The 26,256-nt window shown below is 43.0% G+C and overlaps 1 protein-coding gene across 2 annotated transcripts in view; it reads left to right on the top strand.

Moving 5' to 3' along the window:
• Positions 1-23,710, top strand: part of atxn7l1 (ataxin 7-like 1) — a 28,712-nt gene extending 5,002 nt beyond the window's left edge. The window contains exons 2-12 of one of the 2 annotated variants that reach the window (XM_085768805.1): positions 2,507-2,611; positions 9,977-10,107; positions 10,907-11,105; positions 11,201-11,637; positions 13,733-13,815; positions 15,607-15,851; positions 16,860-17,073; positions 18,140-18,261; positions 18,817-19,356; positions 19,951-20,203; positions 22,450-23,710. In XM_085768805.1, coding sequence (XP_085624931.1) covers positions 10,092-10,107; positions 10,907-11,105; positions 11,201-11,637; positions 13,733-13,815; positions 15,607-15,851; positions 16,860-17,073; positions 18,140-18,261; positions 18,817-19,356; positions 19,951-20,203; positions 22,450-22,467 — 2,127 coding nt within the window. In that variant the 5' untranslated portion in view covers positions 2,507-2,611; positions 9,977-10,091 and the 3' untranslated portion in view covers positions 22,468-23,710. The remainder of the gene's footprint in view (positions 1-2,506; positions 2,612-9,976; positions 10,108-10,906; positions 11,106-11,200; positions 11,638-13,732; positions 13,816-15,606; positions 15,852-16,859; positions 17,074-18,139; positions 18,262-18,816; positions 19,357-19,950; positions 20,204-22,449) is intronic. The other variant, XM_085768804.1, reaches the window with a different exon arrangement.
• The last annotated feature ends 2,546 nt before the right edge of the window (positions 23,711-26,256 follow it).

Here is a 26,256-nt window from a genome sequence, read left to right as displayed (position 1 = left end):
TAATCCAGGAGCATGCCTACAAATGATGGCAGTGGAAAGTGAGAGAGAAATAATCTCCTCTTCCATATTGACAAGGTGAATTTGGCAAAGCATCTTAACGTTAACTGCTTCAGTGCAGCTGCTCAGCCGCTGATAGGAGGGCCCTTCCCAGTAGCAGCACTAATCAGAGTTACTTGATCTTACTTGTATTTCATGATAATTTCAGTTTTATTTCCCTGCTTTGGTTGATACAGTCCTAGCTTCAAGTCAGTTTCATTATGACTTACTGTACCAGTAACCGTCGCTCACCATTAACATAACTCTTTAAGTCGGGGAGTTTCTCCTGACAGGCTCAGTATGTATGAGGCCTTGAAGACCTCATGCATGAGTGATGAAACCAGGCCACAAACGGACTCGTAGCATCACACACATGCTGTGTACATATATATGTTTGACCTTGAGTGACTGAGCATATCCTTTTCCTGCTCCACACACACACAAACACGCACACGACTCTCATGGACACTACGCATGACTGCCGCGCTGTTTAGCTTTCCAGATGACGGCAAGTTCGCCAGCAATGTAAGGTCACAACGACATGGACCCGTGCACTGAGAGACACCCACACATTCTCCGATATATTTCTTTATTTATTTGTTTTTTCCACACGAGCTCTCACCAACACACACATCCACACACATCCGACCCCCCTTCAGTGCGTCTGGCGTAAGCCCTGTGCTAATAAGTGCTGTGATTTCTGTCAGCAGAGCTTGTTTGGGTACAGGAAGATTAGGTTCTTAAAGCTTAGCCAAAAGAGATAATAGCTGTTTTCCATTGGACATATTTGTTTTTGTTTTCAATATTTGTATAAATCTTCAAATTCTGTTGTGTAGGTGAGGCATCTCTTGTAGGCATTATGTACTGTAGCTGCATGCAGCTTGCTAGCACACTGTGTGTGAATTGTGGGTTTTTGCTGGTAATAATAGTTACATATGTGATGTATGTGTTAGTAACATAGACTGTAAAAAGAATGGACGTAGCGTCCGTGACGTCACCCATTGGTTTGGGGGAGTCTGTTTTGTGCCGCTACTACGGGGGTTTGAACCGCGCCATGTTGGATTCTACTTGCCATATTTGGAGCGGTGCGGCCGTTGGCCGGCCGAGAGCCCGCCCACTGGCCTCGAAGCAGCGGCCTCCGGACCTGTCATTCAACGGTTCTGCGCCCTAATTGGCCAGAACTTTAAACCTAATAATAGTAAAACGGTAGAGTTTAAAAAAAATTCACCCCCCTCAGAGTGTGTGCGGGGGTAGAAACTATCGGTTGAGACCAAAAAAATGAAATGTACCAGGCTGTAAATATGTTTTTTTAAGCTGTAAAATCGGCTATTTTAACATGGGGCTCAGTTGGAGTTGCTCCCTTCTGGAGCCAGCCCCCAGCGACAGCCGAGGGGATTGCAGCTTTTTGAACGCGGAAGTGAGCTTCACTTCTCAGACCGACAACTGCCCCCTTGGTTAGTAATGATACTATGTATGTTTTATCAGTGACACGCGACGTGTTTTAGAACCTGCGCCAGCTCTAAAGCTAAATGATAATAATGACCACCATGCCACTGAATCTCCTAGTTCTCTGTGTACTTTTGAGAATACATTAATAAATATATAGTTGAAAAAGTCAGTGGATCAATTATTCAATCAGTAGAAAAATATTTTTTATACGTTAGATTCATTTTTCAAGCAAAAAGACCAACAGCTTTCCAAGTTTCAGTTTTGTTTTTCTAATGCAATATTGTTGCTGTTTTTTGTCTAGTGTGATGATAAACTGAATACCTTTTGAATTTTATATTTTTCAGCCTCAATCATGCAAACACGCTGTAGACCCCAGAGACATGTAGTTGTTATCCCGGTGTTAAGTCCACGTGGAATCTGCACATGGATTTCAGGTCTTTGTAGTATAAAGTGGACGGTTAACAGACATCTGCGTCTGTCACTCAGACCCCAACGGACCCTCACTAGCTCACATACGTGGAAAATATGTGTAACTAATATAACACTACGGTTAACTGGGCAAATCTAGATACACAGTATGACAACCTCACATTGACTTCATTAAATTGTGATGGCAATTGTTCACCTTTCTAACATTTTATGATGCAAACAATTAGGAATGAAATTTGGAGATACATTGTTAATGAAAATGCCACTAAACTGTAGGAGCCCTTGAGAAATACTTATGATGAAGACCTACAGGTGAATGAACATGAACTGCAGCCTGTATCTCTTAAAATGACAGAAAAGTGATAATCCAATGATTGCTCACCTATAGCAGTAGGAGATTTGCCATTATGAATCCACAACCATATTACTTCTCTGTACTGGAAAGGAAGGCTTTCCCATTTGTGTAAATCTGCTGCTGTATTCATCTCTAATCATGATTGTTCTGTCTCTGTGTGTCTCCTCCAGAATTATGTTTCCTCAGCTGGATTTGTTTTTTCTAAACTGTGGTCTCTGCTCTTCATGTCTGTTTCAGAGATGATTATCTACAGCCAGTTTCCAGCACTGGAGGATTTTTCTCTTGTTGTCTGCCATGTCTGCAGTAAGGTGGTCACTCCTCAGGGCATACTCACACACTATGGTAAGACACACACACAGCCACCCCTCAGGGCACAGTCATAGACTCAAGAAAGACACACACACACACACAGACACAAGCCTTGAGGTGTGGTACAGAGCAAACATGCTCCTGCACACACAGTTAATTAGAACAGTATTATAATTTCTATTTATTCCTGCAAGTCAATTAAAAACATAAACTTCTCATCGCCCACATGAAAAAACATACCACATGGTTATGCTCTCAAATACCCAGCAGTCTCATAAGAGCTGGAAAACACTAAATAATTTACAGAATAATCAACAAGATGTAGCATTGTGCACTGGCCTTTTTATCCATTTAATAAGTATATGAAAGAGGCGATCTCTGCTCTTAAGATAATTCTGCACCGCTTTGAATGTAGGCCGATTTCTCTTTCTGAGCAGCTCCGTTCCTCTTAAAAGACGTGCAAGAAAACGCAAGATTTGACAGACTTGATGGGCTGATTCAAGATCTGAAAGGATACACACAGATGTTAAATCCTCGGCTGCGAAGGCACTACTTTGCTGCTCAGTTTTTATGCAGGGTCGGAAAATGTTGAACAGGGAAAGTTGCTGTAGAGTCTAAAAAGTCAGTGGCCTACACATGCTACTAAGCTGTATGTGCTTTTTTTTTTTTTACACATCTTTGCTACCACAGTTTCATAAAATGTGATATTTGTTGCTATGGAGACGGTTATCTTCAGCTGTGAAACTTATTTTAGCTGGCATCTGTTACATTACATGTCAAAAAATACAAGTACGGTAATAAGCATAAGTGTGGATTGAAAATGTGTGAGAACTCTGCGGTGTTCATTCATCTTTAAGAGTGTTTGTTGTTGACACGGTAACACAGGAGAACTCGGCTCTGATTGGTCCTCTCCTCTGCTCGTCTACCTCTTGTTTGTTTTTGATTGTCTTGTGGCTCCACTGAGCAGGCTACACTGCTGCCCGCGAGCTGCTGCTTCCTTCTGTTGGCGGCACGTGCACCAGCCTGAGCCGTCTGTTTGAGCGGGGCAGGCGAGGGAGAGGGGGGGAGACGGATGGACACATGATCACGCCTAATGAACACACACACACACACACTGACACACACAGACACACACGAGCGCGCACACTTCTTCCTGAGAGGAGATAGGCCAGAGGAGTTGCATGCACGCACATTCTCACTTTCTGTTTCTCAGCAGAAAGAGGTCAGTGGTATTGTGAGACACACACACACACACTCTCTCTCTCTCTCTCTCTGGCAGCCACTGTTGTTTTGTCCCTACTTTTTGCCCCCTCCCCACCTCCCTCTCGTCCTCCTCTTTGTTGGCAGCATTTCTGCTTTCTGACACGCACACAAAGTTGGGTAACAACAAGTCTAAAACACACACACACATTCACACACATTCACACACATTCAGCAGTGGGAATCCTCCTGAGAGCCACCTCCCCCCCACCATAAAACAAAACAGTCCTCAGGCCACAGCATGACAAGCAGTCATTGTAGTGGACCAGCAGGCCAAGTCACATGCTGACTAGTAGAAAAAGTTGCACTGAATTGTTTTCATCTTGTTTCATCATACACTTTTATGGTTAGGATCATTTTAATGGCCGTGCAGTGGCCTAGAAGTCGTACCTCCCCTCTGCTGTAGATGATTCATGGACTTCATTCTTGAATATGACGCTCTGTGCGGCCACCGAGTCTGTGTCATGAAATGAAATATGCTCCTCCTGACCTCTGCTGAGTGGGTTTGCCTCTAGGAACTGCCCCTGTCAAGATATTCTTATGATGTTTTATGCATTTCCTACCATTGTTGCACATCCCCATCAAGTCACTGTTGTATCCTCGCAAGTGTAAGCGCCATTGTTCCCTGCTGGGGACTTACTACTTTAAATGTTGTGACCCTGAGAAGCGTTTTTTTTATTCACCCCACTGGCCCTGTATTTGTGTTTGTGCACGTATCCATCACGGGGATCTGCTTTCATGCTTGACCTGTGCATCAGATCAGCACTAGGCCTTTACATACACAGAAATGCAGGCATGCACACACTCGCACAGACCGACACACAGAGGAGGAGGAGGTAGGGGGTTTGGCTGCCTCAGGGGTCAGTGGCTCCTTGTTATACATGCCCAGTTTGCTTCTTAGCTTTGCTGCGTGTGGAGAAGAGTGGTCATAACTTAAATCGAGGTTTAATATATGCTATGTTTACTGCTCCGAAAGGTTAAGATTTGTTTTACATTGAAAACTTGCTGGGTTTAATGGATTTGTTTATTTAAATTTCCATAGAGTAAGGCATAGTATTTTATATTCTTAGCATAAGTGGGCCCCAGCGGGATATCAAATAAATCCCTCGCAGTGGCAGTGTTAGTACTGTGCTCTCTGCAAGGAGCAAGAAATGTGGAAAGAAATAGTTTTTAATGTTTGTGCATGAACTTCAAAGCTTATTATGGATAGGCCATATGATTTCCTGACTCTGCGATGTCATATTCAAGAGGCCTGGCCCTGAACACACCATGACAAACCAGAACATGATGGTTTTTATGTCTTTTCCTGTGTGTGCGACGTGTCACACTTTGTTTCTGTAAATCAGCTCTCCGCGGCATGCTCAGATATTTCAGCGGATTCCTTCCAGTTCTCTCATCTCCTACGATTTCCTCCCTCCATGCTTCTCGGCTCGTCTCTCCTAACCTCTCCCTTGCTAGTGGCCTGCTGTGTGTGAGTAAGTGGAGCGCATGATGAAAGGGTCATGTTGTTGCTGTTGGTGGGAGTGTCTGTCTCTCTCTCTCGCCGCTCGCCTTCCAACTTTTCTCTGTAGTGGTGGATTAATTGAGGTCTGAGGCAGGTCAAAAAAAAAACCCTTCAGCCCTCTATTCAGTTTCATTCCACTAACTTAACAAGTGTATGGGCTGCTCCGCGTGTCAGCATCTCCAGTTTGTTGTTGCTGTAAAAAGCGTGTGCGCTAAGGCTGTGGTGTAATTGTTCTTTTCCCATGATGTTTCTGTTGTTAGAAGGTTTTGCCATTAACCACAAAAGCTCTAGTTGGCGATGCTGCTTATTCTGTTGTTGCGTTATTATTGTTATTGCAGCTTAGTTGTGTGTGAACCATTAGCGGGGCCAATTAAACTGCCAGCAGCTACTATACATCAGAGGTAGTTCTCTTTGCTCTTTTCTTAATGTGTAAGGCATGAAATTAGCTCTGACGTGACATATTGCAGGAATGTAGGAGAAGATACTTAAAGTGAAATTCCGGCGTAAGTGTAAACCATGGTCAAACACACCGTAACACCGAGTTAGACCCCCCCTCGAGAGATCAATTTGCCCGACCGCTACATTCACGAGATCCACCAACTTCAGCAAATACCGCAATATCGCCACACACGGCGCTGTCCGGATCCACTGTCTGACCGCAACCAAAACGCCACCATTTGCCCAAAATAATGCTCAGAACTGCACCAAATGTCATCAATAGTACACCCAGGGTCCCAGCACGTAGTGCGAGTTGTCAAACATCTGCTAGCTTTGCCTGTTTTCTTTAGCAAGGAGATGCAACTCAACTCACCTACTTCTCCTCCGGGAGCGGCTCGTTGGTGAGGAAGCCCTGACGAGTCGATCACCGAGTGCACCGGAGTTCCGCAGCTCAATCAACAATTACCTCATGGAAATACAATCAGAGTTTTTTTATTTTTTATCTTGCATATCACTTTATAACTATTATTATCGAGTGCTGGCCACGATATAGGCGCAAATGAGCATTTTTAAGAGCTGCGGAACTCCGGTGCACTCGGTGATCGACTCGTCAGGGCTTCCTCACCAACGAGCCGCTCCCGGAGGAGAAGTAGGTGAGTTGAGTTGCATCTCCTTGCTAAAGAAAACAGGCAAAGCTAGCAGATGTTTGACAACTCGTACTACGTGCTGGGACCCTGTGTGTACTATTGATGACATTTGGTGCAGTTCTGAGCATTATTTTGGGCAAATGGTGGCGTTTTGGTTGCGGTCAGACAGTGGATCCGGACAGCGCCGTGTGTGGCGATATTGCGGTATTTGCTGAAGTTGGTGGATCTCGTGAATGTAGCGGTCGGGCAAATTGATCTCTCGAGGGGGGGTCTAACTCGGTGTTACGGTGTGTTTGACCATGGTTTACACTTACGCCGGAATTTCACTTTAAACAGGTGGTAGCTGAAGGCTCATTTACTGAACTGGTGAGTAAGCAGGCCTGGTGTTTCATATGGACACACAAGAGATCCCATACAGAGCCCATGGAAACGTTCTGCAACAGTGAGCTGCTGTTACCAGTCTTTGCTCTGTGTTTAAGGGGTTTTTAATGTGTTATATCTATACATTATTATAATCTGCTTATTCCCTCCTATTTTGATAGATTTTAATGATTAGAGTTACTGTAGAAAATGAATGAATGAATGAGTTACTGTAAATGCCTTAACTCATTGGTAAATGCCTGACCATTGTTGTGAGGTCAAACACACCTGGATTAATCAGATGGTCCAATAATATAAGAAAGGAAATAAAGGAGCTGGCTTATTTCAGGAAGTAGTGGAGCTGTGCATAAAGCCCATTCCAGGCGAACCTACGTGGGGTCTCTCGACCCCAAGGTTGAAAAACACTGCCTTAACTTTTCTGTGGCAAACTGCTTTAGGACCAGGGCCCCTCCACAAGGCATCCCAGTTGCATAGCTCTGTGTTCCTGCTTTGGGAATAGTGTATACTGGGTGAAGGCCACTGCTCCATTACTTCCAGTATAGTGTCGCTTTAACTGTTATTGGGTTGTTTTTTTTTACTCAGACTTGTGTGTCTGCGAATGCTCATAGGCGTCTCTTATAATTTTCTCACACATCTCTCTCTTCCTATGTCCCCCGCTGCTCTCTCAATGTAAACAAACCCAGCTGAGCTCTTGAGAGCCTCCACTTCCTCACCCAGCCATAGCCCCGCCCACAGGATGAGTCAGCAGCCAATTGGCAGCCAGCTGGGCTCTCAGCATTGCCATAACGACAGGCAGGCAGGAGAGCATAGTAGTGAGGGTGCCCTTGTGGTTGAGTGGTTTAGTGACCTTGCCTGGGCATTCGTCCATGTATTGTAAATCAGTACGGTTAGTTCCCAACCGGCTCCCTACTCACTGGATGAGTTCTGTATCATAACACAATATATCTGTCTGTTTAGGGGAGAAATTAAGTTAATCATTAATTACGTCTCATTGCACAGAGAGATAGACTTAGCTTTGAATGGATAAATCATTTTTGTTGGCCAAGAATTGTGTTTTAATTTAACTGTAATAAAACTAAAACAAGTCCAATGAGTAATTTAACTTAACTGCAGAAATTCTTTTTTTTTTTTTTTACTCAAATTGTAATTATTCCTTTTATTTAGATTTAGTTTTCAATGAAATGTTTCATCTTGAATCCATAAATGAACAGGAGAGAAAACATGTACAGTAAAAGAGCGCGAGCAATTGGTCAAGTTGTGCCCACAAAGTCACAAAGACATGGTGTATTTCCCCTAACCACAAGGACACATGCAATATCCTATTTCTCTTGAATTTTATTATTCATCCTGTTCCTGCCTGGAAATTTTAGAAAAATAAAATTTGCATGTTCATTTCTGCTGTGCAGCTGCACAACTGAACAGGAGAGTTCAGTAAAATGCTGCGTGTGCCTGTGTGAATTAATGTGATTTATTGTGTGAAATGTGTGTACTGTTTTCACTGCATACCTGTGAATGTGGCTGTGGACTTTGATCCTTTCTGCTCTGAATACAGCTGCCTCCCCGGTCCTCTGCTACCACTGGCCTATTTACACACCTGCCACACATGCTCACATACACAAATTATCCTCTTGCATAGCATTATTGTATACATACTGCACACGGAGATGTTCACACTCTGCTGTGCATACAGCCCACACCGTGGTCAAAAACAGACACTTGCACCATATATAGTAGATTCAGCATGTGGTGTCATACCCACACACACACACACACACACACACACACCTATTATACTTCTGCATGCAGTGGCTAATCTCCTCAGTACACACAGACACACTTTGTACACATTGTAAACACACTCTCCCTCAGTCACCTGCAGCACACTTTCATGTGCACTCATGCACTGTGAGAAAACACACACACACACACACACACACACGCTCCACACAGCTCTGTTATTCAAACGTGCTGCTGCTAACAGCTTCTTCACTACTACACTCATTAACAGGATGGTACAGCCTTGTGACACACATACATGCATGTCCTATACAATCCCTAATGCTGCTTACTGTATTAAGTGTGACATCAGAACTGCCTCTCAGTTTAATCTATAAATGGGAAACTCTTTCTAAAACTACATTACGGGTTTCTGTAGAACTTTAATATGCACAAATTTGGATGTACTTTTGATGCATCAGTATTACTGTGCGTGCATTAGTATTATTTATTCCATAACAATTAACAGCTGTGCAAGAACACAATTACCTATGGGAGTGACTGTTATTATTCTCACTGTTACAATTTACAGTCAACAGTATAAGCTGTTCAAAGTCTCTCTCCTCCTCCTCCTCCCCCTCCTCCTCCTCCTCCTCCTCCTCCTCTCCCACCCTCTCTTTCTCTTCTCAAACCTATCTGGAGATGATCACCCACCCTGAGCCTGGTTCCCTTGGAGGCTCCTACCTGTTAAAAGGGAGTTTGTCCTCCCCCCTGGTGCTAAGTGATTGCTATTTGTAGGGATTGTTGAGTTTCTCTCTATAATAAAGTAATCTCTTGACCTTTACCTGTAAAGTGCCTTAATGTATATTATGATTTGGGGCTTAGCAAATCACACTGTCAAGTATTATAAGGCGGGGACGGTGGAAATATGTTTGTGAACACTGAGTTTTGACTATCAGCCTGTGTAATCCTGGCTCTGTATACAGTATGTGCAGGTGTTGTATATTACTTGTTGTTGCATACAGTTTTTTTTTGTATCAAAAATATGCTGTACACTGTTTGTAACTTTTAAATTGAGTCTATATTTTCTACCTGAGCTTCCGGAGCTGAGATAGACTGAATATGTATACATTTCACTGCTGCAGTTTCAGATTGGCCTCTTATCAGGAGACACGAAATTCAGCTAACCCCAACGGCCAGTTTCATCCCAAAATCAACAGCTGCATTTCACCAACTTTATCCGTCAGTGTAATCTTGTTAGATCTTGCAGATGCTGGTTGTTTAGCTCCTGATGCAGCAGGTGACTTGAAACATAGATGGATATTACACCTTAATTTGTATTCTCATGATTAGCAACACAGCATGGCAAAATAATTACTTTGACTGCACTGTGTTCTCCCCGACTTGTTTCTCTGTGTTGATGATGTCTTCACCCCTGTGTTTTCTATTCAGGTAGCTGGGGTGTAGTTTCCCCGTGAGACAGACAGAGAGAGACAGACAACCCCCGGACCACCCTCTGACCCCCCCGAGCCCCTCCGTTCCCTCCCCACCCTTCTCTCATAAAGACATGCATAGCAAAAACCGTAAGTGTGAGCTCCTCTCCTCTCCGCCTCCCTCCCAGTCCCCACAGCTCTGTGATTTATTCCCCTTCACGTTTCCGTCTGTATCTCAGCATCCTTTTCACTTGTGTATTCTGATCAGATCTGGGTCAAAAGGTATTTATAACTGTTGGCTCCTGTTTGAACTTCGCATCGTAACAGATTGGTGAAGTTCATCACACAAGGACACTTCAGATGGTCTCGTGGAAGCTGCTAATTAGAGAAAAGTACACTTAAATGATTTGTAAATACTTCATTGTTTTTTGCAAAAAAATAAAGTTCTTCTGGCATAAATTTGCTGTCTCTTGTGTTACAACACAACCATCTGGCAACCAAGCAGTGTGAAAAAAACAACAACTTGGTGTAAATACCACTCTGCAGTAAACTCAGAACTAGAACTCGGATGCAAATCAGATACACTACCCCCCAGAAAGGCATGATTGTCTTTTTGATCTGTTGAATTTTTTTTTTTTTTCTGAGTGTCATGCATCTGTGTGACCTTGTATGGCTTACAGATCTTCATCTCCATATCTCTGGGCAACAAATTGAATCGAAGGCAACTGGACTTGTATTTGTCTAGGAAGACGTTTCGCCTCTTGTCCAATGGGCTTCATCAGTTCGTAACGCATCAGTCTGACTAGTCCTCTCCAGTCTGACAAACAGTGGAGAAAAATACACGTCCAGTTGCCTTCGATTCAATTTGTTGCCCAGAGATAACGACAACCTGGATGAATGAGAATATTCACAGACACTTCATCTCCATATCTGTTGTAACCTGTTTCAGAAAAACGCCACGGCTCCCCCATCCCCTCCAGGAGCCCCCTGGTCCCCATGAAGCCCAAAGCACCTGCAGTGGCCCCCGCTGTGGCCCCCAGTCCTGGGGACACGCTCCCCTTCAGGGTTCCTAAAGATTACCCTCATTCCCGCTTCAGCAAGGCGCCACTTGCTGTCTATCCGCCAAAGGGAGCACGGAACAAGACATGGTGGGTTCATGGTTTTTTTGTCTGCACACTTCTTCTTACAAAGCATTTATTTAGTCACACACTCTTCTGACACCTCGTCTACTCTTCTCCCCCAGTGTAACAGTTCCAGTCGTAAGCCTGGAGAAGATGCCATGCCTCAGCCGAGCCGACTCCGCATCACACGTGCGCCTCACCGCTTCCTCCTCTGCCTCCCCCTCCTCCCTCAAACCCTCATCCCTCGCTCCCCCGGCCTCCCAACGCTCCAGCGAGAAGCTGGTGAACGGTCGCAGCGCCGGCGGGCCGTCCACGCCGCACTCCGCCACCCCTCCATCCTCGCTAGCGCGCTCTCCGCTGGACAGACGGCCGTCGTCCACGCCCTCTCCCTCCCCGCAGGACCGAAAACCCTCCCCGTCACCCTCGCCCTCTAACCGATCAGGCGCTATGCCTTCATCATCACCATCATCATCATCAGCGTCGCTGCCGTCACAGACGTTGGAAAAGAAGCACCAGAATGGGACTAAGACCTCCTCCAGGTCACACAAAAGACTCTCAGGTTAGTCTGGAGAAATGATGGCCGTTCCAGGCTGCACTCTGCTGCTGAGTAATGGGAGTGGTTCAAGTCTAAAGAATTGGAGAACCTTTAATATTTTATTACTTTTTCCTGCCTACATTTTCATGGCTGGTTTAAGGCCATCAACTTTAAGCTTCAACTTACAGGTCACGGACCTCGAGTCTGTAACTTTTAGCCCCGCTGACATTCATGTGCTCGATGAGTTAATATATTTGCCTCCTCTACATAAATTCCTTCCCTCAGCATTATATAAAGAGTCCTATGTTAATGCATTGCACAAGCTCACACACTCAATATTTCTTATCTCTGTATCCTTTGGCGACGCTCCAGCCTGAATGTTTGGCTGCAGACAGGACAGTGGTAGTGTGAGACTGTGTGTGTTTTGGAAAGAGAAAGACGCCCCTATAATTTTTTTAAAGGCTTTCTCTCCCTTGTTTTCTCCGTTTTTTCACTATTCTCTTCATATTTCTCACTTTCTCTTTTCTTTCTCACTCTCTCCTCCACAGTCTATCACTATTCCCAGTCTCACTCTAACTTCCATACTTGTTGATTCAGATCGACTTAGAGATGTGAAAATATGCGAAAGAATGAAGTTGCATGGACTTGTGATGTGTCCTTCAGGGTGTGCATATCTTCTCTATCCAGCTTTTCATCTTCTTTCCCTCCTCATGCCGCTCCTCTGTCTCTTCGTTTGTGTTGTGTCTCACTGTGCTCTGAGCCTCTGATTTACACCCTCTAATTCACGATCTCCCGCTGCCAAAAAGCTGCTTGTCTTCTTTTTCCCCACCTCCTGTGTCTCTGTTTTTTTTTTCTTCGTCCTCTCACTCTCCACTTCCCGCCTCGACCTCCTCTTCTCTCTCACACACACTCTATAATGTTCTGTCCTCATTTTTTCCTCTCACACTGTCTCCTAGTTTCTCTCTGGCTGCTCATCGTAGACTTATTTTCTCATCTTACTCTTTTGCTTTCTGTGTCATTTGCTTTCACTTTCTCATACGCCGTCTTTTCGTCAGAATATGTTCGCACTACTTGTCTTCCTCTCTCTTTTCTCAACTTCCTCTCTAAGTTGTTGTGCGAACTTGTGGGCATGCACATGAGTTTGTGTATTTCAGAGAGCATGTCTGTTGCTGTCATACATTTGCATGTTTGCCTTTCCACCCGTATCCATCGGAGCTGTCGTGTCATTCTGCAAACACTTAAAGATTACAGGGATTATAGCAAAGGCCAGCACAAGATTACAGCCCTGTCACAGCACAACACTGTTTAGGATAACCTGCTGACTGGAGGCTGTTGTTGACCAGCTGATTCATGTGCATCTTTGTTGCTGAACAAAACAGAGAAAACTGAGAGAAATTTAGTTTGAAGTTAGATTTGACATCTGTTTGTTGGCCTGGGATGTGAAATTAGTAAGTAAATTAAATTAATGTTACATTGATTCATTTTTTTATCTATTTATTTTTGATCTGAGGGTTAGTCATTTTATCCTTTGTTAATATAAGAATATTGATTCGGTCAGCTGTTCCATTGACCTTTAAAAATCCTGTTTCCTTTTCGAGCTTGAGATTGTGTCTTATTTCAAATAAACATCAGAGACTTGAGCTGCAAATGGACATGATGGTGTGTGAAAAGTTGAGGGTTGTGTTTCATCGGCAGGTACATTTTTCTTCCAGACTCTGTTCATTAAAGCAGCAGAGAGTTTCCTGGGCTGTCAGTCTCTGTTGACTCTTGTTAGGCTGCCAGTTTGGCCTGTCAGGAGTGATTTGTCACAGCACGAGGGATCCGCATAGTTTGTGTTTGATACCGAAAAGCATTGCTAATAATGTCACAAAGAATAATACTATTAGACTACGGCGGCCTTACGCTACGACTGAGTGATTGATTGAATGAAGGAATATGTGAATAGACAAATGCCTGAGTGAACTGCTGTCTCAGAAAAGACAAATGAATGTACTCATGGCACTGTAACGCTTCCACTCCCAGGAAATGTGATTTGATACTTAACTAAATTATGGCCTTTTGGTACCACTTTAATGTGTGTGTTGGCGTATGTGTGTGTGTTTGTGTGCATGTTTTACAGGGAGAGTGTTTGATCCTAACAAGCACTGTGGAGTCCAGGACCCAGAGACGAAGCGGCCCTGCACGCGGTCTCTCACCTGCAAGGTAACACAAATAAACACACACTATCACACACGCTCACCACCTCTGTGTAATTTCTGTGGAGAGACAATAATAGTCGCTGACCCTTCTTCCTGCTTCCTGTCTGAGGCTGTCTCACCAGGAAAACAGCTTTGTTTGTTTATGAGAGTAAAAATATTGAAGGGTGTGCTAACATTGGTGCTGAACGGCTCCAACTGTGGCTATGACCCCGTTTGCCTCCCTGACCCTTTCTGTCTCTGATAACGCCTGCACTTTTACACACATTTCTCAGTTAATGTTGGGTAACAGTGCCTACACTTCCCTTGATGAAGTAATTATAGACGTTGGATGAGGCTACAACATCACTCAGCGGTAATAATCTATTTCACTGCCCTTTAATTACATCCAGCAAGCTTTACTAATCACTTCAAACTGGTTATTAAGCAGTTAGAGATGTATGTGGTGCGTCGGTGTGATCTTATTTAACCTTGTTTTAAACTGGTATTTCCTATGAGAACCATGATTTCAAGACAGGGGCCTGGGCGAGCCCTTGACTCAGGAAGTGACTCCTACCTCCGTCAACCTTAGCTTCAGAGGTGTTTCACCTTAGGGTTAAAGGAATGAACGTTGTCTCCTTGTGTTGCATGCACAGCACTGCACAATAAAGATGAGACCCGTTAAATAGCGTAATGACTTTAAAATGTTTGTGAATATTGTATTGGTAAATTTCACCATGAGATTAAGCCAGTTATTTATTTTACCGATACGACCCTGCCTGCAGTCATTTACTTATTTACCACCCACGTACATGAATTCCATCCATCCTGGTTGACAGAGGTGGAGTTCACCCGGACAGTTTGCTAGTCTATCACAGGGCTGATACAGAGACAAACAACCCCAAACACTCACATTCACACCTACAGGCACTTTAGAGTGGCCAATCAATCTAACATGCATGTCTTTGGACTGTGGGAGGAAACTGGAGAGAACCTACACAGGCACAAGGAGAGAGGCCCCAGGCCTGAGAGACAAATAATCTACAGGTCAAAATGTTTAAGTTGTCTGCATGTCAGTTGTTTCTTCTTACTCCAAACTGCAGCTGTGTGTTGACATAATTTCTACTTTGCTGGTGTTGTAAGAGTGACACCACACTTCGTCCTTGGAGTAGACCTCCTCCTTGCTTAAATTAAGTGTAGATATCTCTCAAGAACAGGAGGACAAAGTACAGGCATTTGTCTTTTTTCTGCCTCAGCTTTAAATTGTCCTTCTATATTCTCATTCAACAGTCAGGTAATTAATGAGGGTGAAATAAGATGCATCTTCTGAGCCTTAAAGTATTTTAAGAGGCACCTACCCTTGCTATGTCCTTTGAGTGAGTACAGGAAGCATTTCTCTCTCCACAAGCCACACTACTTGCTTATACCAGTGATTCAGAAGCCTCAGACACACACAAAATAAAGAACCACTGGAAAACCAAATGTTTGATGGCTGGTTACCCTCCAAAGTAGTTGGAAGGGTAGACAAGCTGACCATGCACAGGCAATATTTACCCATGTTAGTGTGGTGTGACGTGGGCAGCAGCATGGCGCAGTGATTATGGAAACAGTCCTGAAACTGGAGAGCCATGATTTAAGCCCCTATGAGTGCAACCATCAGCCCTGTTGAAATATGTTTGAATAAAATTATGTGTTAGTCACAGATCAATACCTCAATTAACAAAGTCTCACAGGAAATAGTCTAATGTCTCTCATTTATTATTAGCCCACAGAAAGACAGGTATGAAATGTCTATTAACCTCTTCTCATATACATACAGACTCACTCCTTAACCCACCGTCGAGCTGTCCCAGGCCGAAGGAAAACCTTTGACATCCTCTTGGCCGAACATAAGGGGCGGGCGAAAGAGAAGGAGAAGGAGAAAGACAGAGATGGAGCGCAGGGAGGGAAGGACAGCCACGGCCACAGCGTCACGCCACAGGAGATTCCCAGCAAGCCTCACTGCCCTAATGGACGGCCACTGTCCACGCTGAAGCTTCGGCTGGCAAATGCGCACATACCCAGGTTGGCGAGTGGAACAAAACACACATTATTAAATATGCATGTGTATACATGGAAACAAAGGAAGGCCCAACAATCAGCTGAATGGCCAACTTGACATTCAAATACCACTACTGATACATTTTACTTTATAATGAATATATTTAGATTGATCAAGTGATACTATTACAAGCACCTTTTTGCCTATGCTTGGTTTCACATATTCAAACAGTCAGATGTCAATAGGTAAAGTACTTTGTGAGTTTCTCTGTCATTTGTCTTTATTTTATGACCATATATATATATACATACATGAATTTGAGTGACTTTCACTCTAGGTCCTACTGCTTGACGTAGACAGATACAGGGGAGTCCTTGTCTGTTCTTGTTTTTTCCCACCAGGGGATGCTGTAAACAAGAGTGCAAGGAAAGGAGAAACAATAGTTCGAAGGATGACAAGTCTGCCCTTGTCACAGCGTTAGGAGAAACTCATTTCCTCTTTCCATTCACGGGATGATCTCCTGTTTGCCACAATAACAGCACCCCAAATAACTTCCTTCTTCAAACATTAACATGACACTGATGGCAGAGTGAAGGCAGATATGTCATGAGCTTTGGTGTTCATGTTGTGTGTTGTGCTATTCTGCCCCTCAGTCTTGCTTCTCTCTCCTCACGCTTCTCATTTTCTTCTCCTCCCTGTCTCACTCGTTTCTTTTTAAAATTTTTCTTCTTTTGCCAATCTTCACCCTCCTTCTCATCAATCTTTTTGTTTTCTCTTTCACTTCCCCTCTGTTTGCACTCATCTTCTCTCTTCCAGTCTCTCCCTTCTTCTCTGCCTCTGCATATTACTCTATTACTAACATTTCTCATTTTCTCCCCCTTCCTTCTCTTCTCATTTCCATTTCCCTTCGCTCCTTTCTCTATCTTGTTTTATTTAACACCTCACTCCCTCTTGATTCCACCTCTTACGTCTTCCCCCACACACCTGCTCGTTTTATTCACCCCTCTGTCTTTCTGATACATCCACTCCAGGGTTCCAGGTGGTTCCACCACCTCTACATCCAGTCCTTTGCCCCCGGCACCCGTCCCTGGCCTGGCGCCAACCCCAGAGCTGTCCCCTCACAGCTGGGTGACAGCAGCAGGAGATGGCGGTCGGCTTTCCAGTGATGAAGGCGATGCAGAGACTCCAGAGGACGCTGATAGACCTGGGGTTCACTACTCCAATCACCACCCACAGCCTTTAGGGGTACACACTATGACTACTAACGTATATTTTCATAGTCCATAAACTCAGTGCATTAAAAACTCATCTGCACAACTTCAAGCCAGGATTTTCCACCTTTACCCCACAGGGTCTGCTTTTAAATGCCATTTAGAGGGATAATTTTTGTTTTGCTGTTTAGCCTCAGCTGTAGTTCTTGTCCAGTGTTTTTGTGGCAGAGAAAAGGGTAAAGGGGCATCAGTACAGTTATATGATGCCTTTTATGGGGGGTAAACGGACCTTTTTCAGAAATTAAGCTAAATAGGTAGAGTGATTTAGAAGATTATCTTAACATTAAGTGGAAAGACAACTGGCAGAGAATCCAAACTCTTCCAAAACGTCCCAATTTTCCAAAAATGGCAAACTGTATCTTTAAAGATCACAGATAATTCCCCATGGTATCAATGAAAATACTGTATAACAATATCAGTTTTGTACATATGCAACAATATGCAAACATTCAGCTTTCTGTACATCTGTGGCAGATGTTTGTCTGGTTGTAGCTTCTGAAAACACTGGACTAGAGGATAAGCTGTGATAATCAGAATGTGAAATAAGACCTAAAACATGATCACATCAAAGATGAAATCAAAGGCTATAGCTGTTGCTGTACTAAAGGTGGATTGGCAAGTTTTCAATTCTAACAAACAAGTTGAGTGTTTTTTTTAATAATCCTGAAGTTCTAAAGAAGATTTTACTTTTGCTTGTGCTAGATCATCTTTCACATCCGTCTGTGATCATTAGGAAATGTTCTGCATCTTCTCTCATCTCTTTCTTGTCATCTGTTCTATTTTATCCATCACTGATTCTGTCATTTGACACCTCTTACACTCCATACCACGCTCTGTCTCTGCCCACCTCTTGCTCCCTCCCTCTCTTTTTCTCTCTGCCTTCATCCATTGGCCCTTCTCTTCCTCTTTTTCCCTTCCATCCACCTATCCCTCCGGTTGCCCTCCTTCCTTTTTCCTCTCGCCATTCCTCGCATTACTTCTCTTCTGCCTCCATCATTTTACAACTTCCTGTCGCTCTCTCCCCCTCCTTCTCCTCCCAGGTTTGCGTGTTCAGCAGCAGGCTTATGGGACGGGGCCACTATGTGTTTGACAGGCGATGGGACAGGATGAGGCTGGCACTTCAGAGCATGGTGGAGAAACACCTCAACGCACAGATGTGGAGGTGGGTGTCCCTGAATGTGCACTGTGGGCAGAGATAGAGCTGAGATAGAGCTTTTACATTGAAAGGTACATGTATAAATGAACACAATTAGCTTACTATAAGTAGCTCTGTTTCACAATTAAGCAACTACAACTGAAATGGATAGTAAATATTCTTGTCTAGATGGCGAAAAGAGAAATGAGATGAGGGAAAGAGAGACACAGTTAACTGGATGGCCTGGAAGCTTTTGATGTAGATGTAATTAAACAAGAGGCCATTGAATTTAATGTTAGACGATACAAGAGAAGACATCTCGCAGAAAGAGAAAAAGATGATAGATCTCCATGAAAGTGCTGATAAAAGGATTGTGGACAAATGACTGGGAATTAAAGAAGTAATTAAGTAATGGGAGGATCAACAGAAGCTAAAAGGTGAAAGGCTCCGCACACACAGAAAACCATTGTTCAGTACAACACTGTGCATTGATGGTGGTAATAAAGGTTTAGTGCTCTGAATTTATACTGGCAGTGAGACAACTTTATTACTTTTAAAATGTCTTGTTCCTCTGGGTTCCAGGAAGGTGCCTCTGGCTGCTGAGAGCCTCCTCTCCCACTCCTCCTCCGGTACCTCCTCCTTCGCTTCACAGCAGACTCCCTCTCCCACATCTGCCGCTTCCCCTCTCCTAACCTCCCCCTCCAACTCCCTCTCCTACGCAGCCACCTTCCCTCAGTCCGTGTCCACAGCCGGGGCGTTCAGCATCCGAGATGCCCCGCAACCCGTCGCTGCCATTTCCGCACCGGGAAAAGCCCGTAACGGCACCCACAAAGCCAGCCGCACATCCAAAGACACGGAGGACTCTGTAGTGGGATCTAAAAAGAGAAAAAACTCTTCCTATTTGCCCTCCTCCGTTACTCCTCCGTCTTCCCTGTTTTCGACTGCGGATAATCACAAGAGGAACGGCAGCAGCTATCATCAAACATTACAAGGTTCAGGGGGCACAGCTGCCTCCCCAGCCAAGAAAAAGGGACTTGGGCGTGCGGGAAGCGGGCTCTGGCGCAGCGGAGATGACTGGCTATCTAGATCTGATGGGTCTCAAAGCCACAACTCACAAAGCAGGTGGGTAATGGATTGTTTAAAGTTCAGACAGCAGTAGAAAGGTTTCTATGCAGGATTGAATGATGGGAATTCTCCCGTTTTATGTTTTAGCTGCTTGTTCAGGATGAAATCACTGTTATTAAGTCCCTGTTTACCAAAAGGTGACAGTTTCCTTAGACCTTTGTGTTATTGAAACTGATGAGGATCTGTCCACTCATTTGAAGGCCTTGTATACACAAACATATAAATGCAAGCAAGTGTAATAAAAGGCTTATTAAAATTGTGTTAAGGTTGATGATCTAATTAGGGAAATTTAGACGGTAGCCAGGGTTACAGACAACACAATGCAGGCTCAGCGCAGCACATAACATAGTACAGTACGTAGAGAAACACATGAGAGGGTGATTCATTAAAAGTAGAGCAGTGTGTAAACAGAGAGGACAGTGCCAGCAGAGCAAAGGCTGTGATGACAGGTGTTTGGCTTTCCTCTGAAATATACAGCTCTGTAAAATGGGCTGTGATCATTTAATTCTCGTCTGAATAAATTCTGCTGTACAGTGAAAGTTGAAGTGAAGTTACTATTTGTCATTAATGTCAATTTTCCTTCTTCTCCAGTCGAGATCTTGGCACCACCAGTATACCCTACTCGCCATCCAGGGAGCCTGCCTCCACGCCTCATCAGCCCTTGGCTCCCCCCTCTGGGCCGCTGGCGTATGGGGGAGGAGCAGAGGGGAGGAAGAGGAGGAGTCCAAGCTCTTATAGAGGAAAGGCCAGCAAGCTGAGCAGGCCCGGTGGACTGGAGAGCCTCTTTGGAAAAGGAAATGACATAGGAGGGATATTGGCTTCAGGGCCGGAGTCCCCGAGACAGGTCGGTGTTACATCCTGTCTTTTTATTGCTCTATGACTAAAAGTATCCTAGACTTTGATTTGGTGTGCTCAAAGTCAAACTCACCTTCAAGAGTGGTTGGTTGAAAGTACTACATATAATCACTATTCAAGACAATTTATACTGTCTATATTCAATATCAATTGTTAACCCATGTAACTAACCAGCCACCTCATTTTGTGCACAATCTTGAAAATGATATACTTACTTACCCCTTAATCCATTTGAATACAGCCATTAACATGGCCTCCAATTGTTTAACTACCAAATGAGTGAGGATGAATGGTAGAAATGTAAGCTTTTCTGCCTTCATGTTTTTTGGCATAAGACAGGGAACCTACGTGAGTCGTGAAGTTGTACCTCCTGTCTGGAAAACACTTTGGAGTCGTAGCCACAGGTCTGAGCCAGTTCTGTGTTGGCAGATTCTGAAATCCTAAAATTCTTCTCAGAGATAAAATCAGGCAACTTTAAAATGTATGTAAATGTGATATAGTATGTGAGTCTGAAACAGACCTTTACACGCCAAAATTGCACTACAAATGCCAAAATGTCCCACAGGTTCAGTAGTATATTTTCAAAGGATGGGTAGAGTAGTGCATGCGCATCCAGTGTGTGTCCAGGTGCTAAACAAAAAGCCAAATAGATGAAAGAGAAAAAAACGTTTGCACACAGGTAAATGCTCCCAAAAGATTTAATTATTCAGGACTGAAGAAGATCTATACTAGATTGAAACGTTGACCGTCTATTAAATCTTTTGGGAGCATTTATGAGTGTGCAAACATTTTTTTTCTCTTTCATCATATTTTCAAAGGATAACATCTAGATACCAGCCGAGACACAGAGTTACAATGAGTCTCTGTGGCGAGCTGTTTCCTTTTTCCATTTCCTTGCTAATGGCTTTGTGAAGCTGTACTCGGGCACAAGTTCAAGATCAAGTTTATCACAAGTTCAAGTTTATCTGTCATTTACATTGCAGTACAGTGTACAGCCAATGCAGTGAAATGAAATGCACTTCACTTGTCTTTCTCTCACCTCAGCAGTGCTTTGAGCTAAATGCTAACATTGCAAACGCGCTCACTATGACAGTGCCAGCAGCCTGATGTGTAGCAGATAGAGTGTTTACCAGCTGAGTCGTGCATCATCAGGATTCAGGAGTTCTTGACTCAACCCTCCCTCTGCTGACTGAGATGTTTCAAAGTGGAGGACCTACTGGCTGACTTTACCATCTTAGTCAAAACATTAAATGATACTTGACTGTAATAAAAAGGATTGTAGAATTGACACTGATGCAGTCATTCACTGTGGCTTTACTGCCTCATGAAGGCAGAAAGATGCTCTCTTGGTATTGTTAAATGATTTTACAGTGTTACTCCGAACAGCTTGTTCAAGGTGGTTTGTTAGCATAGAGAGCAGTGGCCCAGTTAACTGCAGCAGAGATACAACAGATCAGAATTACAGAGTATTTTATTAGTGTATTTTAGCTCTCCCCTCCATCACTGCAAGAGGTTACATGTGGTACTTCTAAACAGTGAATGTGAATTTCAAAAGTGTTTGTTCTTTGTTTCTAATTTAGATAGTTCAACATTTTGGCACATTGGCCCATTGCCATAATCTTAGGAGTAGGTTCGTTACCTTTAATTGTTGGTGCAAGCTGTTTTTAGAACGGCGGAGCAGAGCGGCGAGCTGCTCAGAGCTACGCTACGGAGGCTAATGGGATTTCTTGGTTTCCCTCATCAAACTCATTAAATACACAATCCAACAACTCCAAAACGCTCTCGTGGACCAGTTGTGACCTGCACATTCACCACGCTGTGAGATAATAACAAAACGTTACGAGATGGAGTTGTTTTCGAGGTAAATTCATGCAAAACCACTGATGTATGTTCCCGTCGGTACAGTTTTTCGGCAAGCAGTCTCTGCATTTGCCTCCAAAACAACAACGTTCCATTATTATCTCATAGCGTGGTGAATGTGCAAAAACAGTTTGCACCGACAATTAAAGGTAACGAACCTATTCCTTAAACTATAGGGATTATGGCAATGGGCCAATTTGCCAAAATGTTGAACTATCCCTTTTAAATAAAAGATTTTGTTTTCCAAAAGAACAGAACTCACTGTAAGCATAGTACATGATAGCACGCCGACACAGTAAAATGTCGTTCATTTCACAGTGCTAACCCGGCCAAGTGAGAGCCACTCAGCTCAGCTCTGTCCTCCTCTCTCCACAGGCCAAGTTGCATCACTGACAGGAACCCGTTTCATGGACAGAATGTTGGGCAGCTGTTCAGGCCACCACCGTTTGTGACCTTTGACCTCACCACTCTTCCACTGACGGCACCAATCAGACTGCTTCATCTCGGCGATGTCACCCCCCGTTTACCCGGTGACAGCTCAGTTCACATGCTGTGATAACGGGGCTCCGGAGTCTTTGCTCGCAGTTGAGCTGGGGGTTTTACTTCCACTCTCCGTCCGCAATCACGGATCGTTTTGATGGAAAGCTGCCGCGTGTCACTGCGGTCGTGGTCTTTTTTCGGAACAAGATGGTGGATTCCAAAAACTTATCCTTTGAAAAGGGAATTTTGCCTCGCAATGTTTTCAAGGCGTTGTTAACAATACCACAGCTGTAGAGGCTTTTTTTTTCTGGGTGTACTGACCCTGTTCCCGGTTGCTGTGTTCAGTCAGCAGACAAGGAAAGAGGTCTGTGATTGTATTTGGGAGTTAGATTGTTGGTTGAAGGACCTACTGACAGGACTACTGTAGGACTCAGACTTCAACAGCCCCCCTACCCCTTTACCCTTTTTTCTGTCTTTAGCTTTTTCCTCCTCCTCAAAAGTGGGGGAGAGAACAACAGTTTTAGTTGGGTTTTATCCAGCTGTTTCCTCTCAATCAACCTTTTCCCTTTTTATCCCTTCCCATCTTTCTTCTTAACTTTTTCCACATTTCTGAAATGAAATTTTCTTATTTCTCCTTTACTATCTCCCCCTCCATCCCTCCTCCATCCCAGCATGCCTATGTTCAAAAGTGCACTTACTGGCCTTGCTTCCCTCTTCACTGACTCCAGAGCAGTCTCCAGCAGTGCCACACAAGGACGTGTTCACACAAGGGAAGTAAAAACGTCTGTGTTACCAACAACGCCGTGTCAATGCATTGTAATGTCAATATAGGAAGAATTTTATTTTGAAGATTGTTTCTTTTTTGTTGTTTTTTTTCTCCGTTCTGGTTTAAATGTTGCAAGAAACACAAACTCCTGTATGTGTGTCAGGACTTGCACTCAAAAAGGAATTATTACTACGGTGTTGGATTTCTCTTTTTCTTTATTTTTTTGTATAATAATTTATGTTTTGAAATGATGTTTGTTTTCTAACTGACCATTGAGGTTTGAGCTACAGAGACATTTTGAGCAAAAAAAATTTCTATGACATTTTGAAGAAATGTTGAAAGTATTATGGTCGTTCATATTGTTGATAAATGTGTACATATCTGTTATTATTTTTGTATTTATTAATGATTGTCCCCTTTTACTAAATATCAGCTAAAAGAGGGAATATTTTCAACCCTCCTACCTTGGTGTGTTGAATAATATTGATGAAAATAGTCTGGTTTCTCAAAACCTTCACAAATTTGTTCATTAGCTTTAAGATTTGAAATGAATTCAAACTAATACCAGTCGTATATTAGACTGACTTTAGTTTGTCATTTCCATTTAAATGTGCCACCAGGTAACAACAACCTGTCCAATTCTACAAAATGGCTCCAATAACTAAGTCTAGTTAATTCTGGTTGATTTTGTCTGATAACAAAAGTCTTAACTCCAGGCCCACTCACACACACACGCTATGTAGAGCCTCATCTGCATCTCACATACTGTGTCCCAGCTCCATGCTATTAGTATATGTATATATGTATATACTGTATGTAACTCTTCTATACAAACAGGAAATGATCCAAAAAATGCACAGACACTCAAATTGCTACTTGACTTCCCAAACAAAAAGACAACAAATAGTTTTTTCCAAAGATTTAATACTGAGGGTTTTTAAAAAAATTGCCTGAAATGATTTACATTTTGCAGCAATCTTCCACTTCCTACACATGCAGACTTTTTAAGCTGTGCTTTTTTCCCCTCTTTTACACTACACGCTGAAAATTTACTTTGATTTTGTTTCTAATTTGGAAGTGGGACAAAGCCTCAGTGTTCATCAGCAAATTGAGTTTGCTAAGTTGTCATGGAGATTGGCTCAGTTGTCATCACATGAGTTTCAGTTCATAGGTAAAGGATGAACACTGACACTGGCTTATGTTGTTCTTTGAAGCGTTTCCTACCATTTACAGTGATGGCAACATAAAAGACGTCAGAATTAGGATGCTGCTGACACAAGAGGGTGGAACCTCTCCTCCAAGCACAAAGTCGGGGCTTCATCCCTGTGTTCTGATCAAGATATTTATCCCTCTCAAAAGGCTGACGAATGAATGTTAATATAATGAATTTACACATAACCATGTAAAAGTGTGAAATATGGCTGCACCAGGGACTTACATGATCTATTTACCGTTCCTGGTCAGCCTTTAAACTGTTTTCATTGGACAGCTCTGATCCCCATAGTCACTGGCCAAGCCCATGTTGTTCCTAAGAAGACTCATTCCCAGACTGACATCTTTAGATTTTGCTCAAGCACCATGTTGAGATGCTGGTACATTATGTCAGTGATCACTTAGGAGTGTATACTAGTATTTCTAATCATTTTTAGTGCATCCCACCCCAGCACACAATGTGTATCTGATGTACACTAATGGGAAAAAAAAGGTTGGTTTTGTGAAACCAGGCACTGCCTAGTATTTTCATCCAAAGGGCCCCACATTCCTGTTTGCCTGTGGTTCTCCCCTTCTCCATATTTCTTCCAATGTTCAGAACTATATTTTTTAAAACTGTCTCCTCTGAGGCCAAGTGGTGAGATCGTCTAACAGCTCTTAGATCAGTATAGTGATGCTGGTGTGGTGGTCTTTACTACTGTAGATACACATGGTTTAGCTCAGCACTTGCAGTGTACAGCTAACACGCCTACCATATTAACAGTTTTTTTCTTCTCAGCCTGTTGCCACCCGCTGCGCTTACACCTCTTAGAGGCAGCAAAGCCCGCTTTAAAAGACCAACGGATACACTAGTATATACAGTAGATGGTTCATTTTGCTTTATCAGCTGGTTGGAAGGTTTAATTCGTCAGGTTCACAATGATCTTAGAGCTGCGATGGTTTTGGGAAACGCCACCTTCACTCACTGTTCATAGTAGCAGACATGAGAAGTTACCGTTTGTTGCAGCTAAAATTAAGACGAAGCTCATGGATGTTGATTTCAGAGCAGTTGTACATTGTCTTTGCTGTTAAATTCTATGGAGGTATTAACAGTTTTTTGTTTTGTTTTGTTTTTTAAAGCCTCCCTGCTCCTTTTTTTGCACTTTGTCATAATGCCCAGGTCTTTAATTGACTTCTATTTATATAAATATTTGAGATATGAAAAAAATCTATATATTTGTTAAAGTGTTTCTGGCAACTACAGTAAAAGAAGATGAAGAGTATATTCCCGGTGAGTTGGCTGCCAAACCAGCACACTGATGGGGTTATTTTTTGTTGTTTTTTTTGTTATTATCTGATTCAAACTGTGGTAAATGTTGAATGTCTGAAAAAATGCCTTGTAAGATTTGGGTTTTATTCAGTCCCACTGAAGTTGGATCAGAAAATGGATTTCCCATCAAAACAATTTAACACTTGCTGTAAAAAAAAAACAAAAAAAACATGGTCTTATATCCAAGCTTTTATTAAATGATTGAAAGTGGTTGTTGTGTTATTTATAAATCGAAGATGTAGCTTTTAAATTGTCAGAAAAGTTTTTCTGCTGATGAATGTTTGTTTTGCAGATTTTACTTGTTATTTTTACAACTGTATGTTGACGTGACATTTTTGTATTGACAGAAAAGCTTTATTTATATATTATGCATTGTATAAGATCTTGACACATTTCTATGCTTAAATGTTCCCCT

The sequence above is a fragment of the Trachurus japonicus genome, chromosome 23 (assembly GCF_045865225.1).
Source record: "Trachurus japonicus isolate A0001 chromosome 23, Traja_1.0".
Lineage (NCBI taxonomy): Eukaryota > Metazoa > Chordata > Actinopteri > Carangiformes > Carangidae > Trachurus > Trachurus japonicus.
This window is presented reverse-complemented; position numbering and strand designations above follow the sequence as displayed.